The following is an 18,125-nucleotide window of genomic DNA, read 5'->3' as shown; positions in this document are numbered from 1 at the left end:
GATTAATTAGGCTTAATAAAATCTTCTCGCAGTTTACAGGCAGAATCTGTAATTTGTTTTGTTATTAGTCTACGTTTAATACTTCAAATATGTGTCCGTAAATCCGTTATAACACACAAATATTTTTCACCCCTGAACTAAACAAGGCCTTACTCTATTTGTCGTGGTCATGGGCAGGGGTGGGCCCAGCTCAAATTCAAGGGTATTCAAATGAAAATACCTAAGATTTTTAGAAAAAAAATACATATATAAGGTATATACTTCGTATGTATGCAGAGAAATAAAGAAAACAACGTTATTGATCAAAAGAAGCCCAACAAGAAAGCCTAGCAGGCTGGCTCCCTCAAATTCGAACCTAATTTGCATGGCTGCCTAATTTGTGCATTAACCGTGTTGTGATGACATGATGCTAATCGATATATACTTGGTTGGTAGATTTGTCGACGAGTGATACTCGCGGACCGGATGAGTAGAGTATTGAGGTACGTTGAAACGAGGCCCTACGTAGTATGACATCAAGCAGACAAAAGACAAGGATTATACTGGTTCAGGCCCCTTATCAGGTAACAGTCCTAGTCCAGTTTATATGAGATTGATGATGATGAGAACAGATTACAAAGAGAGTAGTCGAAACAGATGACACCGACGAGATCGTAGTCTAAGGTTTTGACAAGATCTCCCGGCGGCTTGGCTCCGTGTACTCCGGCTTCGTAAACTTTGGTGGGTGCGTTGGTGATGGAATTCGATGCCCTAAACCCCTCCCAGGGGGTCCCTTTTATACCGTGGATCATCTTGACCCCCAAGAAAGGTTTGAGGATATAGGACCTGGTACGGTATAACATAAATTCTATCGATCCCTTTCGAGTAGGATTTTGTAAATCACTTGACTCGTAGAGATATTTTCCATAATTAGAAACGGACTCCACGCGATATTTACGGGAACAATCCGTATACATGAAGGTATACTTTATCGGTATATTCCATAAGTCGTAGGATATGAGGTATGCCTTATCCATAACCCTGACAAGATTGTACTGCATATGTTTTTTTACAAAGTAGATCACAGTAAATCAAGGAAATTGCTAAAAACCTTGTCGCAAGTTCTAATTCAATAAGCAGTACTAAAATACCATATCGTTGATCATACGTACCAAATATTGGCTCGTGTTGTAAAAAAAAAAATTTACCCCCTTTCCATTTCGAATACCCAATCTTAAAATCCGGGGCCCGTCCCTGGTCGTGGGGGTAAAACAGGAAATGGGCGGTGAAAAAAGTTACCGGTTACGTGAAAATTGCAGTGTGCTGGCATTGAAAATGTGCTTACTATACATTACGGTGGAGAATGACGTGTATACATTACATAGTTATATAATCTGAATTTACTTGCGCGTTAAAATTATGTGAAGATTCCCCTTTTTATAATAGGTTTTATTGTTTTATGTTATGCATAACTTAATCGATGATACACTTTTTGTTATTAAGCTTCATCAACTTATAAGTTATAACAAAAATTTTAATTTTTGAGTTAGTTTTTACGTTTTATTTATCATAGTTTATTATACAATATTAAATTTTAAGTCATCAAGTAGTGCTACGGCTTATAATGACCTGTTAACAAAACAATGAGATACTCTGTATACACTCAACTTAATCTATTTGAAGCGGTGTATATTTCACATTACAAAACACAATTTATTCCAAAAACGTTTATATTCAGATTATACGGTAATCATGAATGCTAAAAAAACAAACGTCACGTTAGGAAGTTTGTATCATAACGACTAGATTAAGCTGTGACCATGACCGTGAGGATGGAAAACACGGAAGTGCTATTGCTTTCTTTGTGAAACTATAAACACGATCCATTCTGTTGTTGGCCCATTTCGCTTATTACTCTACTCATCGTGGTCGTGGGGGTAAAATATATAGGAAATGGGCGGTGAAAAAACGTCACCATTTGCGTGAAAATTGCAATGTACCGGTGTGGAAAGCTTACTATACAAGGTTACGGCGGAGAAAGGTGTCTATGTATCGTAAATATATAATCTAAATTACTTGCACATTAAAATTTGTATAACTTCATCGATCCACGACACAACTTCACCGTTTGTTCTTCGGCTCTAAAATTTTAACTTTAAAACATAATTTTAAGAGTTGACTTTCATGTTTTTTATCATAGTTTATTTTACAAAATTAAATTTTTAGTCGTCAATCATTGCTACAATTTATAATCAACCATTGACAGAACAATGATATACTCAACTTAATACATTTAAAGCGGTGTACATTTGACATTACAAAACACAATTTACTCAGACAACATTTAGATTCAAACTATACGGACAGTGACCATGAAGACTCCTGAAAACAAACGCCATGTTACGAACTTTGTATCACGACGACTCGGTTAAGCTCTAACCGCGACGGTGACTATGAAGACTCCTGAAAACAAACGCGATGTTACGAACTTCATATCACGATGACTCGATTAGAGCTCCTGAAAACAAACGCGATGTTACGAACTTCATATCACGATGACTCGATTAAGCTCTAACTGCGACCCTGAGGATGGAAAACATGGAAGTGTTGTTGTTTTCTCTATAAAACTACAAACACAATCCATTCTGTGGTTGTCCCATTTCGCTTAATTACTCTGCTCATCGTGGTCATGGGGGGTAAAACAAGAAATGGGCGGTGAAAAAACATTGCCGATTGCGTGAAAATTGCAGTGTGCCAACATGGAAACCATGCTTACTATACACGGTTACGGCGGAGAAAGGTGTGTATGTATTATACATACTAGCGGATACAGCACGCACTGCAGCAGGAAATTTAGAAATACTTCAAAGAAAAATTGAAGGAAACAATATGTAAATCGTGTATTCGTAATATCTAAATGGACAATATTTGTTCTATAGTAGTTAATGTGAAATTGCAATTCTATATGACGCTTGGATGCTTATGTATCAAATATAAGAGGGATCCAATGGCTATTAGTTTTCTAGGTGTCATGGTTCAATGCGCATGGAACTTTTATTGGCTATGCTCAGATTTAAATTCAGAAGTTGATTTTCTAGAATAGAGTAGGTAATCTAATAGAAAGACAAGTATTTATGACTCCAATATATACTCCATTTGTTTTCCAGTACTCGTCAATTCACGCTATCCATGTTTAAATTTTAACTGTTTGTCTTTATAAAAGAAATTATAAATACAAAAAAATACCATACATCAAAGTATGTTACATCCTTTTGTTCGTTGTAGTCTAGCCATCTTAAAAACTAGTGGATACCTGCGCCTTGCAACAAGAAATTTAGAAATACTCAAAGGAAACATGAAGGAAACAATATATAAATCGTGTACTCGAAATATCTAAATGAACAATATTTATTCTACAGCAGTTGATGTGAAATTGCAATTCTATATGACGCTTGGATGCTTATGTATCAAATATGAGAGGGGTCTAATGGTTATTAGTTTTCTAGGTGTCATGGTTCAATGCTGGTACGACCCAAGTAGGGGTGTTGTTCCGATCTTCACAACGTAGGATCAAGAACTCAAGATAACTAGCTACAAGAAGCCAAGATAATAGTGCAACCTAACGATCGTACTCGAAGCCAACCACCGTCTCTATTACGACAACCTGAATTGAGGGTTCGTCTAACCACACTCTAAGTTACCAACCAAAACAACCTGGAATTAATCAAGGAAAAATCCTCAAAGGGACCAGGAGCACCATTTGGGGGGCGTCGAATGCCGCTTCTGTAATCCCACAAGGAAATCACAAGAGCAAAGGGGTAGAGATCTCTCTCCGAATTTGTGAGCACGCAGCTAAACAAAGGGGGTTCATATTCTCATTGTTAAAAGTCTTCCAAATGATAAAGCATAGAAGATATTTATACTATGAACAACCCTCATAGATGAGAATGAAAGGTCTTGGGAGTTTACTGGATATAGGCTAGCTCAAATGTCACAATAAGTGAATTCCCAAGAAGACTCTCGCGTTTGTTTGGCTTCTTAGCAGTCCTCAATGATTTGTCCATTACTCCTTATTGGGAAGTTGAAATGACGAACCGTTTATTGGAGGTGAAACTATACTTTATTATATTTCCAACCATATATATTAAGCATGGAGAAAGTTGACTGGATGGGTCGCACATCCCTTGGAAGTTGGAGCAAATGTTTGGAGACAGTGTGCTCCAAAATCAGCATGACGTAAATGGTCGTCGTCTTTACGTAACCCATCATCATTTTGATATTCTAGCTCGTCGTCAATGCCCAGCGAGTCTTTTGCATGTGTAAACCTAAGTAATAGCAAAGTACTTGATTTAGGTAGTATATAATTCTCGTCAATATTGAAATATGTTTCAGCTAGGAGCGAGTTCACTTCTTGTTGTAGTTTCTTTGCGTGGCTACATGTTATCGGTCCTTGAAATGGTGTAACGGATTGGCTCTCATCAGCAACTTAGTCACATGATTGTCTTGTGTGTTCATGTGACGGGGGCTAGGGCATATCAAATGCACATGGAGCTTATAGCTATAACTACACTTAGTGTGTTGTAAATGCATATGACAAATGGATGGTCGAGATCAAAGCATGAAAGGGATCCAAATGCTACTATTTTCTATTTCTAGATGATGTTGCTCAATACATATCAAGCTTTTGGTTCCAACTATATAGGTATATATAGATATAATCCAAATTTAGTTGCATGTTACAATTACGTAGAGAAATCCCATTTTATAATAGATATTATCATTTTATCTTATCTTATGTATAACTTTATCGTTTGACTATACAACTTCACTATTTATTCTTCAGCTTATAAGTCATAACTAAAATTTTAATTTTAAAACTTAATTTTGAGAGTTGATTTTAAATTTTTATCATAGTTTATTTTACAATATTAAATTTTAAGTCGTCAATCAGTACTACGACTTGTAGGAATCAACTGTTGACAGAACGATGAGATACTCAACTTAATGTATTTGAAGTGGTGTACATTTGACATTACAAAACACATTTACTTGGACAAATTTTAGATTCAAACTATACGGTGACCATGAAAACTCCTGAAAACAAGCGTTGCAAAGTTCGTATCACGACAACTCGCTAAAACACGGAAGTGCCGCTGCTTTCTCTGCGAAACTACAAACACGACCCATTCTGTGGCTAGCCCATTTTGCTTAATTACTCTGCTCATCAAGGTCTGGAGGTAAAACAAGAAATGGATGGTGAAAAAATGTTGCCGGTTACGTGAAAATTGTATAGTGTGCCAGTGTGGAAACCGTGCTTTACTATACATGGTTACGACGGAGGAAGGTGTGTACTTAATCCGTCCCAAAACGTTGCCACCTAGGATGGGAATGGATGTAGTATTATAAATAGGAAACATATCCTATGCACACAGGCCCTCACGTGTACACACGTGCACACCAACTAAAAAATGTCACTAAAAAATTTAGAAAAAATCATACACATACTTTCAATTGTATTACACCTAGGGTTAAAATCTTAACGTCAAATTCATTATATTTTAGCCGTAACAAAAAAACAAAAAATCTGACTGTTTTAAGGTTGCAATTTTGTCAGAATTTTATCTTTTTTGTTATTCTCTATGTAAAATGAATTTGAAGATGCGACTTTGCACGTAGATGTAATACTATTGAAAGTACATGTATGAATTTTCCTAGATTTTTTTGTGATAATTTTTAGTTGGTGTACACGATGTGTACACGTGAGGGCCTGTGTGCATAGGATACGCTCCCTTATAAATAGGGACTATATAGGTATCATTTGACAAGAAAATCCCCCGTAGACATCTTGTATATTTTAGACCATCCGATTGTTTAAAGGTTCATGAAGGATAATCAAACCCTAAAACCCCTTCCATCTTCCTCCCCCCGACACCCCCTCTTGCAACCTCCACTCAACAGTGCCTGATCTGCACCGCCTCCGCCACTGCCGCCCCAGCACGCCACTTGGCTCACCAGCTAGTCAGAAGGGGTCAACGGCACTAGTGAGGCCTCCCAGTAGTACTATTGTTTTATCTTATTATATAATTGTATGGATCAATTATACAGCTCTATCATTCACTTCTTAGCTTATGAGTTTCAGGCAAAATTTTAATTCTAGAACTTAATTTTAGAGTTTCTTTTGATGCTTTGTTTTGTCGTAGTTTATTTTTCAGCATTAGATCTAAGTCACTAAAAATACATATATAAAAATTACTCATAAATTAGGTTTTGATTGTTAACAAGTGTTAAAGCTTATAATCAGTTCTGGACGAAACAATGAGATAAATATATATACTCATTTTTATTTTTATTTTTATTTTTGCGATTCAAAATTACGTACATTTGATATTAAACAAACTCAATTTACTTGGACAACTTAAGTTTTAGATTCAGACGATAAGGCAACCATGAAGACTTGTGAAATCAAACGTTACGATGTTTGTATCACGATGGCTCGGTCAAGCTCTGACCGCGAGGATGGAAAACACGGAGGAGGAGCTGCTGCTGCTTTATCTATGAAACACGACCCGTTCTGTGGTTGGCTCATTTCGCTTAATTAATTGCCGTTCTGAGAGTTGCAGCGTTTTTCTTGTGCTACAACTTTTGATATTATATAATAGTAGCTGAGCAATCTGCATGCTTCGGCAAACCAACCTACTGCAGCCAGTTTACATGAAATTCACGTGCAAATAGCATGAAGGATGCTGAAAAGTTCATGCATACGCAAAATTTTTCACCTTGTGAGGCAGAAAAAAAAAACTAATTATACAGATTACGTGTAAAATTGCGAGACGAATCTTTTAAGGCTAATTGCTCCATGATCGACAATGTGGTGCTACAGTAAACATTTGCTAATAATAGATTAATTAGGTTTAATAAATTCTTAGGTTTAATAAATTCATCTTATAGTTTACAAGCGAAATTTGTAATTTATTTTGTTATTAGTCTATGTTTAATATTTCAAATGTGTGTCCATATATCCGATGTGACACACCAAAACTTTTCACCCATGGATAAACACAGCCTACATACCAAGGGTTCAGAAACATTCTGGTAATCACGAATTCTGTTCTGCAAGTGTGTAACGTTGCAGCTGCAATCCAATTCAATTCCGGTTCACATATGTTGTACTTATCCAACCTATTGTTTTGTTCATTCATATACCTATCAGAACCGCTTATTAGCAAATAAAAGATTATTTATGAATAAAACTTTTATATACATATATTTTTAGCAACTTCAAAGCAAATCCTATAAAATAAACTACGATAAAAATAAGAAAAGATCAAAATTCAGTAGAAAATTCAAATTTAACTTATAAGTATGAGTGTAAGCGAAAAAATTAGTCGACGAATCATTAATCACATCAGGGGCACGAAGAGATATCAGTTGATGCATCAAATCAACCCGCCCCTTGCCATGGTCCATGCAAGATCAGATAATAAATATACAAATGGCAGAAACAAAATCCTTCTGAGGAAGTCGAGTTCTTGAACTCTACCGTCCTGGATAACTAGCCGTCCAAATTTACAGACGAGCTCACAGATGCAACTAAGATTTCAACACACTGTGCAGCTTGCAATGTACATGGTTGTTACTGAATCAACACGACGGGAGAAAATGCTGCAGCTACATGAGCCATCTTATATTACACCTTTGCTTTGCTGAGTGGGCGTCGAGTAGCAGAAACTACATCAGATTGGCAGCAGCACTCTCATTTTCTCCTGCTGGTTACCGAACCTCCTGACGCCTTCAACCGGGCATGCCGCCCCTCAAGCCTTGCTTGAAGCAGTTTTGCCTTCAGGGTGTTCTCCTTCATGCCTACTAGAAGCCCTGTTGAGCATTCACCTATGTCATGGCCCAATGATGCGGACGGATAATCAAGCTGTCGCGATGGACTGAGTGGATTGCATAAATCCCCCGAAGTAGTTCCATCACAAAATAGACTAGCTCGCGAGTAATGATCAAGGGATTCCTGCCCCAGACAGTCGGCATGAGCCCCCAGGTTGTTCTTCGATGTTGTGCCGTTGTGATATCCTTGAGAAATATGGGGGCAAGGGATCTCATTCTGCTCTTCTGCTAGAACAGTTCTAGCGCTGGCCTGTGAGTCGATTTCTTGAGTTCTAGTGGCATGCCATGGTCTGCTGCTACTGGACCTTGCTTTGTTACACTGTGAATAAATTTGCACGTCAGACATATGTGAACTCTCACCAACTACACTATGCGAGTATTCTGTTCTTCTCTTAGGTGCATCCATGTTGCCTGTGTAGCTTCTGCGAGGCCCTGTATGGTCATGCTTCTGAATGCTACTTCCATGCATGTTGAGCTCAAAGCAATGCAAATCACTAGCAACAGAATCATCATCATCATCTTCAGCTAGCTGGGGAGCACTAGTGGCTCCATTAAAATGGACAGACTCAAGAGATTGCCGACGTAACCGAGCATTTGGCCTACTATCATGCATGTAGTTGTCATTATTCTTAAAGCTAACCGATCTTTTGGCAAGAAGAAAAGCCTCGATTTCACTTCTTAGCCTCTCTGTAATTGTTGATTTCTTCAGTGAGTCTTCCTTGACATCAGTATTTTGCATTTGCATTCTCTCATCAAGCCATGCTTCTGATACATGAAGCACTGATTTATCAAACTGGTATTCGTAATTTACATGCCTTTGTTTCAATGCCCTGACTTCCTCTTCATAATCTCGGATTCCCATTGCGAATTGGTCACAAAGGTCCTCTAACAGGTTCTTTGTTTTCTTCTCTTTCTCAAGGTCTTTAACTGCCTTGACAAATGCTGATTTTATCTCAGATAACTCCTTGCCAAACTTCCTGTGGAGGTCTTCAGAATGTCTCCTAAGGCGTCTCTCATCCTCCAGTTCATCTTGCAGGGAATGAATGTCTGCTGCAATCTTCTCTTTGTCTTTAGTTTTCCGGACAAGTTTGTCCTCAGAGAGTTGCCTCACCAGTGAAGCAACATCATGGCGATATCCTCTTCTCTCACACTTAAGTTCTTGAATGTGTTCCTGTGCATGCTGTAATTCCAATTTTAGTCCATTAATCGCTGACATATCAGCTGTATGTTGTTCTTCCAGGCTCCAGATTCGATTTAGAACCTTCAAGAGTTCTGTTGATGTCTTAAGGTTATAATCAGCCCCCCTGAATCTACCCTTGATATCCAAAGAGCGAGCTGGACTGATCGCTTGATTTATACTGGAATCCTGTAAAATACAAGAAAAAAGAAACATTCTTTTGAGAATGTGCTTGTTGTGCTGGTTGTTACATCTGGGAAACATATTTAGTTGCATCAAGAAATATAGAGAAGTTTCAAGTTATCTACAATAGACAGCAGGCAAAATACTATGGGACTGACTTCATTGTTCTTTCTTTTTCCTAGCAAATAAATTCATACTTCTGTTTATCTAAATAAAGAATGAGCAGACAAAACGATGCACAAATGTATTATTTAATTACTATCAATCGTTCATGATTATTTTTAGTCGAGAAGCATTAGCTAGACTGCTAGGCTACTCAATGACTTGTCTTGATAAAGCATACTGTTACACTCCCAAAACTTCTCCATCAGACACAAACATGTGTAATGAAAAACGCAACAGAATCACAAGATAGAAAATCTTACCCCTACTAACACACATTACCATATAGTGCCATAAGATTTTGTTATATGCCCACAAACCAAAATATTAAAGCAGCCAAGAGGATCACAGCAGATAAGAATATATACAAACATACCCCAATTGAGCTTCTGTAACTTCCAGGAGAAAAAGGTTGTGCTGTACAATTCCTTGCTTGATTTAACTTCTGATGATTCGTTGATGAATCTGCAATATGCCTACCAAAGCCACCTGAATTCTGAGGTTGAATGTAACGGAAAAATATTTAGCATAGAACAAATACAAAAAAAAATAATCGTGTTACTATATATGGTGCAACAATTATATTCAGCAATCAAGACTATGGGAAATGGTAAAACACCTTTTGTGCATTTGCTAGATAAATCTCTTCAAAGTTTAAATATGTCTGATATATTGTTAACAGCTGTATGCTTGAATATTACATCTCAACACCACATATGAGGTCAAAAGTTAATATACAGAACATGTGTGCAAACATTGTAGAAAGGAGAACATGCACACAGACAGAGCTAACATCATGTAAAGGCAGCTTAACATAAATGATGCCTAATGTGGATTACACGAGTTGTAAATAGCTCACATTCCATGACATGCCAAACACACTCCCTAGGAACATTCCGCAAACTGAAGAACTAGCATGTTGGTCAGTTAGTACATTGCAAAGCAAAAGGATTCACCTTTTTTCCAATTCCAAGGAACAAAGTGTAAAACCCTGATGTATTCTTCAAAGCACAAAAGATGAGTACTGAGACAACATTACAAGTCAGAAGATTGGTTGCAAAGTTAGCAGTTCGAAACCTTCAAGAAAGGTTGTGTTTACTTTTAATAAAAACTTGTAACCCCGTCCAATCAATAAGCAACAATTTTTACTCAACTCTCAAGCACTGACAGTGCAAATTGTACTGATAGAATAACAGATAGAACAGATCCATAGTTCATACTAGCCAGCAAGCAAATGCTGGATTGAGAGTTGAGAACAGTAGCGGCATTAATAAAATCAATTTAGTGAAGACGACCAAGCTCTACTATCAAAAAAAAATGCCCACTACTAATGGAAGAAACAGTCGAAACAAACAAAAAGCAGAACATCACACCAGGAAACAGGCAAAAACATGGAAAGACAGTAAATCGAGCGCTGCAAATGTCTTGGTTTTGGGCTACATTTCATCAGTGCTAGTGCATCCATTTGCTATGTTTAAGTAAATAAATCATCTACTACTAGCAGTAATCAGTCTCCTTCCTCTTGTTGCTGCGGGCCAACGAATTACAATTCAGTTGATGTTACTTTTGCCACATGAGGAGGAGGTTTTGAGCTAGTTCGAAGGAAGACACCTATTAATTAACCACTCACCTGATGCAGCTCGCCGCCGGCGGAGGCGAGCGGCCTCCCGCTCCTGCGCCTCCGCGACCCGCCGCCGCGCCCCTCCCCCATGACGTCGTGGATCTCCCACAGGCTGGCTCCCAGCTGCCGCGCCGAGGCGGAAGCCGACGCGGAGCTCCGCCTGGCGGGCGCCACCGCCGGGTGCACCGGAGCCAGTTCCCCCGCCGCCACCTCCACCTCCTCCCCCTCCAGCTTCCACGACGGCGACGGCGTGCAGGGCCCAGCCCGCCTCCTCGCGGCCCTCCCGAGCCGCACCCGCAGCGGCACCTCCTCCTCCCCGCGGCAGTCACCCTCACCCCGACGAGCAGCTACCGCCGCGGCGGCGGAGGTGGAGGCACCCTCCTGCCCCGCGACCTTGCCAAGAACCGGGCCCGCTGCTCCTGCTCCTGCTCCCGACGCTGCTGATGATGATGGCTGGGCAGCAGCGGGTTGTTCCATGGCTATGGCGGCACGCTGCGCGAGGGGGGGGGGCGCGCTAGGGGCGCGTGAGGCAGGGGAATCCCATGGCAATGGTGGTGGTGGCGAGGAAGGGGAGGAGGTTGGGAATGGTGGGGGAGCTAGGGCCTAGGGGGGTTTGAGGTGAGGTGGAGAAGAAGGGGGGAGGGAAAGGTGTCTGCGGCGTGGGCAGCAGGGTGTACTGTACCCCTTTTGTTTCGTTTTGTTTCCCGGTTTGTTGAGTTTGGAACTTTTTTTGGATTGGGGAAGAAAGCCATGCCATATGTCTCTCTTCCCATCCAAACTCGTTTCCAAATCTTATTTGCCGTGATTTTAGCGTACAGCCGTTTCATCGACGAGCTAGTGTAAAGCATTCAAGTTTCGTCATTTCAACGAATTGAACAACCCACTAGTAGTATTACATCTGTCCCAAAAAATTTTCGTTTTTCACACATCCCACACGTCCCAATAAAAAAAACACTCATACCTTATCGAATCACAATATAATTACTTCTCACTTTATCTTTGTCCAACACAATTTCTTCTACTTTCACAAACTCTAATGCAATGATTGCTTTAAAAATAAACTTATTTTAGAACAAATATATTGCAGACAACATTTATTAAACGCCTATAAAGTCACCGTGAATAACTTTTTACTCCCAAATTCATATTCAACTATATGAGTATAAAAGTTTTACTCTGATGACGGAGATAAATATCATATGACCGATATTTTTAAAGACTTCACTACATATTTAAAATGTTAGGCTGTATTCGGGAGGTGATGTTGAGAACTCATCTCCTGTGCATGTAAAATGGAGCAATGCATTTTCTTATGATTAATTAAGTACTTATTATTTTTAAAAAATGGATTAATATGATTTTTCTAAAGCAACTAACATATAGAAACTTTTTTTGTGAAAAACACACCATTTAACAGTTTGAAAAGTGTGTTCACGGAAAACAAAAGAGGTGAGTTGCGAAAGTTGGGGAAAGAACTCAGCCTTAATGGTGGTGGTATCCAATATGCCGCACCACCCCTACCACTAATATTTAGGCAAAATTGGTTATATAGCATCAAAAGTTCATCTTTTTTATAGCACCGAAAGATACCGGTTCACTTTAATAGCACCCAAAGTTCACCACGTTCCCATTTTTAACACTTCCGTTAATTCTCGATCTTTTCTGTACGCCTTGATCGCTATTTACCTAGCCACGCACATGATACGACGTTTCTACCCCCTCATTATCATGCATCCTACTTGTACTTGTGAGGGGTAGAAACGCCATATAGTGCGCGTGGCTAGGTCAATAGCGATTAAGGCGGACGGAAAATAATCGAGAATTGACGGAAGTGTTAAAAATGGGAACGAGGTGAACTTTAGGTGCTATTAAAGTGTTAAAATAGGAACGGGGTGAATGTTGAATTCTCTTATATGATCAATTTGGGAATGAGGGAGTATTGTTCTAGCATAAATTTTGGCCTCGGCCCTCTTTACAACTAAAGGATGCCCCGCGCATTGCTGCGGGACTTGGTTAACATCAATTTGTTATATAGGAGGTACAATCTCAAGAAAAAAATGGAAGAAACAAATAACTTTCTTGGAGAAATTCTTTTCAACAGCCCTATCCAAAATTTGTAGATAATTTAGGTAGCACATGTCAACTGAAGAGGCGTTCAACCATAAAGCTCTTTTATACAGATTGACGGGCTGAATACATGTAGATGTGTGTGGAGATGGGCCAATGTGTTCATGTGGGCCGCATATGGCATGAGGAGGCGAAGAGACTCACTGTGGAGATGCATGGGCCAATGTGTTCATGTGGGCTGCATTTGGCACTGAGGAGGCGAAGAGACTCACCTGGTGACTGATGGGTTAGGCTCTATGTTGCATTTCATCCAACGTCTGAGAAGCGATCTAATGCATTCATCCAATGGTTCACAATTTGATGATGACGTGGAAGCATGAGATTTGAGTTTTTGCCTTAACTTTATAAAAAGAAAGGATTTCGGAAAGGGGCACGGAATTTTCCCGACCAACCGTGAATAAGGGATACGACACCAGATAGAAACGCGCATGTAATCATTTGGATGAAACAAATCATAAACCTTTTTTAACGATCAACAAGATGATTCATTGAATAGAGTAGAAAAAAATTACAAAGCTAATGCCTTGAAATGTAATAGCCAGGAAAGAAAAAAATTTTCCATACACCGACAACACCTACACATAGCCAAACAGAAGGCTAGTACCGGACCAGCCATCGTTAAACATGACCGATCACCGCTAGCATCAAGGAAGCTATAGCCGAGACCGTTCAAAGCCAAGCCTTATCAGTTGAGCACCGGACGTAACTCTAGCCACGCCCTTTGGATCGAGGGAGAGAGGGTAAGGGAGAAATCAAGAATTCTTTTTTTTATTTACGGGGCGAGAAATCAAGAATTAAATAGCATGTCACCAGAGAAGGCATGTAATTAATCGTTTGTATGTGCGTATTCACGATACTATCACCCTGTGGGCAGTGTGACCCTCGACAAAGCGATCCTCGCAATCAAAAACGGATCGTGCAATGCCAGTGCCTGCGCAAAGACTTTGGCCCCGTTCTTTTCTACGACAAGAATTGGATGAAAATTAAAATTTTCGTGGCACATTTTTCAAACTGCTAAATGGTGCGTTTCGTGCGAAAATTTTATATGAAAGTTACTCTAAAATATCATATTAATCTATTTTTCAAGTTTGTAATAATTAAAACTCAATCAATCATACGTTAATACCACATCGTTTTGAGTAAAAAACTTAATCTTCATTTTTAAGAGAAAAGAATACCACCTTTGTCGTGCATTACCGACGCATATGAAACATTTAACTCCATGCCACTTTTAAGATATGATAATTAATTATTTACCACCCGCTGTCTATTACACGTGGGCTTCTTTACAATGCGTGAGCGGTACACGGCAACGACAATTGTATTGTATCTCCATGCAACGGCTATAATCTATCCGTGGACCGCGCGTGCCCACGTATGCCGTAACGGCACGGTAGCAGGAGTAGGAGCATCCAACGGCTACTTTCAGTCCCAGCTACAGCCTACCGTGTACAGTAAAAGCACGCTGAGTTCTGCATGGAAAGGTTCCAACTTTCGGAACGACGAAGAATTTTTTATGGGAATTAAAAATAATTAATAAAAAACATGTAAAATGCCTGCATTTCAAAGGAATATGTAGAAATGGTTAAGGGGCCATAATTAGGACATGCAAGTCATTTTCCATTGTCATATCTGGTGTCTAGGTCCCTATGGCGCACGAAGAAATTGTTTAGAAGAGTTTCCAGTAGCTGCAGGCTACAACTTCTCTTACAATTATCCACTTTTTCTTTTAAGCTAAGAAGATAGGCCATGCATATGCCTGAGCACCTTGTTTAATGTTGCTTTAATTTTCATTATTAATGTTCATGTTACGATGGTATTCTTGAAATATTCTGACTTCATTTGAAACATGTTTTGGTTTTGGATATTGGTTATAATTTTCTTCTAATTACCCTTGTGTTAACAACCAAATTTAGTAATTCAAGTATCGGAGGTGAAGGTAAAACCGAAGCGGAATCCAAGAAGGAGATCGTTCCGGAAACAGAGCAAGAATCGGCTAAAGTCCGAATCGGCCGCGATCAGGATCGGCAGAGTGCGAGTCGGACAAGGTTAGCCGATTCCGACAATATGACTTGTTACACGACATCGGGTTAAGTTAAAGTGCTTCATATGGATTGCCATGCACGGATTGAGTCCTGAAAAGGCAATTGTATCTATTAATTAGGATATTTTATGTAATTTTCTTAAAGATAAGTTTGGACAAAAGTCTACCGCAAAGACTTATGGTATCTTAGAGTTTGTTAGAGATAAGAGTCGTGTCCAACATGGACATATTTTGTAATCTCGAGTATAAATAGACCCCGAGCCCCATGTAATCAATCTAACACACGTTCAATACAATCTCGGCGCATCGCCACCCTTTACTTTCGTTTTGTTTCGACGAGTTCTTACTTTCGAGTTGAGCTGCATCGGTTTCGATCTTCAACTAGAGGTAAAACTTGTTATGGCGGCTTGTGTTCTCGGGATTAGTGCTTCCATTTTTATGATACTCTAATATTGTTTATGTAATTCGTCAAGTTATCATATATTTTATATAATCTCTGGCAATATTGTTATTTAACCCTCAATCGGCTAACATCTATTGTGGGAAGGCAGCCGATTAGGTTAAATACCAACGTTGACTTAGATTATATAGGATATCCACCACTCTATGAAACATCCAACTGCTTGATTGTCTAGATATTGTTCTTCTTTTCATACTTAATGTTGCATCAGTTAAGTTTGATCTATTAAGTCGTACTTAGAATCTCAATCTCTAGCCTGCTTTTGGTTGCTGATTAAGGTAGCGTCGGGGTTTCAGCCGATCATACCTGATTTAGCTTTATATCTTACATGCTTAATTGATATGCTAGATCTGCCCTTTATGTTTAGATCTTACTACAACAAAGTATATTAGGCTTCTGTTTGATATATTTTACTTGCTTTAATATCTTAATATAGAGTGGTATCGGAGTATTAACCGATACATGCTAGATCTATCTGATCGGCTATGCTATAAATATTTATAATCTTCTTGTTAATATATATTTCGATCTAAGTGATTTATACTGTCTCGACATGACGACCGATCTATCCCAATCACTTGATTTAAGTATTTATCGACAAAGGTATTATATACCATTGATATCTACAGCTGATCGAATAGATTTAGTTCGATCGATTCATATATGACATCGACTCAAAGATAAATGATACGTCATTGGCAGCTAGCCGATCGGTTATCGTTTATGGATTTAACTGCTATTTTTCTGTCTTTATTTCTTGTTGATTGCAGGATCAAATCGACTGGCACGCTCACGAACCTAAAAGCAAGATTTTTTGGACCTGCACTGAAGTTAAGCAGATCTTCCAGGCCTCATGTTTTTCGTATCTAACACCTTGTAACATATAAATTCTATCCTAAATTTACTTGAAATCATACAACCTTAAATTTACGATAATGGAGTTGATTCATATATACTTGTACTATGTGTGATTCTTTTTTGGAATATAAGTTTCCAAACTGTTAGTAACATTTTTTTCTTATATGCTATAGATGACTTAATGAATTTTATGATATATCAATGAAAGATATTTTCCATTAAAATGTAGCTAATAGACTACTTCATCTAATAAAGACTTATATTACTTATACTCCCTCCGTCACATAAATTCGAGGAGTCAAATTTTATCCCAAAACAATAGGGGGATTTATATGTAACCATGACAAAATCATTTTTATAAATACTACCACGATAATGTCCAAAGTACTATATTATTATTTATATTTTCAAAAATATCTATAGTTTAATGTCTGGTTTAATACATATTGTTCAAAATGACATGAGATACGAATGCATTTTTTTTCAAACTTATTCACAATAACTAATTCATGTTAGTATACTTTTAGCCCATGTCAGTGTGGCATATGACAATACCTCTATCAATTATGCCTAACATGTTAGAATTTTCCAACTATAAGAAAACATATCTTGAGTAGTTTATTACGCATGTTACTTGATTGTTCGTTTGTTGTTAAAACTATTCAGCAAAGGAAAAAAACATACAATTATATATTTGTCATGCATATTTCATGTTTCAATTGTATGGAGTACTTTTTTCTTTCACGACCAAAAGTTATATATTTGTCATGTATAACGAATAGTACATGAGAAAGATATTACTCTTTTTTAATAATAGATCTAATCTAATAGTCTAAAATATTGGTAATTTAAGTGAAAATCGACGGTAAGATTAGATAGTACTCCCTCCGTCCTAATATATTGCAACCTAGGATGAGATTAGACCCATCCTAGGACTATGAAACAGTTTCATAGTGGGACGGAGGGAATACCATATGGTGGCCTATGAGCGGTTGTAGAGTGTCACATGTCAATTTAAGAGCGTCTATAGTAAGCTTAATAGACTTTTAGTATATAACAAATAGATTTTAAGAAATTAAAATTGCAGAATCCTAAAAATAAAGAAGGTGATTTTCCTAACTTTTCGATATTCTCGTCAGCTGAATTCTTACCGGCTGCATTTAGAATCTGAAGCAAACCTGATGAGAGACTGTAATTCCACCAACTAATATTCAGTCAAAGTCAAAAAGTGCCTTGTGAGATGCAGTACGACTTCATTTAACTTAATTAATCCTAGATTGCACTTTAAGCCTCCTAGCTATAGTAGCTGCACATGGCACCGTGGATCATCACTTATTACTACAAGGGTTTCTTTTGTGGGAATAAGAGCAAGTTTAATAGTATAGCTAAATATTAGCTCCGAATTATCAATAGCTAATCTAATAGTCATTTATATAATAGCCCATTTATATAATAGTTATCTATAAAAATATACTATACCGTTAATACCCGGACCTACCTCTCATCCACACACGACGTGTTGAAGTCCGTGTTGCAGCTGGCTATAAATATGTAGCCTGCTTTCTTCTCTCTTCCCTTTTCTTCTCGATATGTGGTTATAGCTGGCTTATAGCCTGCTATTGTA

General features: G+C 38.4%; 1 protein-coding gene across 1 annotated transcript; it reads right to left on the bottom strand.

Annotated features, from left to right (window-relative positions):
- Positions 1-7,389: 7,389 nt before the first annotated feature.
- Positions 7,390-11,681, bottom strand: LOC127763857 (uncharacterized protein At5g41620-like). Its single transcript, XM_052288655.1, has 3 exons — positions 11,022-11,681; positions 9,768-9,887; positions 7,390-9,235 (listed from the first exon to the last, which is right to left on the bottom strand). Exons 1-3 carry the CDS (start codon positions 11,487-11,489, stop codon positions 7,733-7,735), a joined length of 2,091 nt encoding a protein of 696 aa, XP_052144615.1. The 5' UTR covers positions 11,490-11,681; the 3' UTR covers positions 7,390-7,732.
- Between the last annotated feature and the right edge of the window lie 6,444 nt (positions 11,682-18,125).

The sequence above is a fragment of the Oryza glaberrima genome, chromosome 2, assembly GCF_000147395.1.
Source record: "Oryza glaberrima chromosome 2, OglaRS2, whole genome shotgun sequence".
Taxonomy (NCBI): domain Eukaryota; kingdom Viridiplantae; phylum Streptophyta; class Magnoliopsida; order Poales; family Poaceae; genus Oryza; species Oryza glaberrima.
This window is presented reverse-complemented; position numbering and strand designations above follow the sequence as displayed.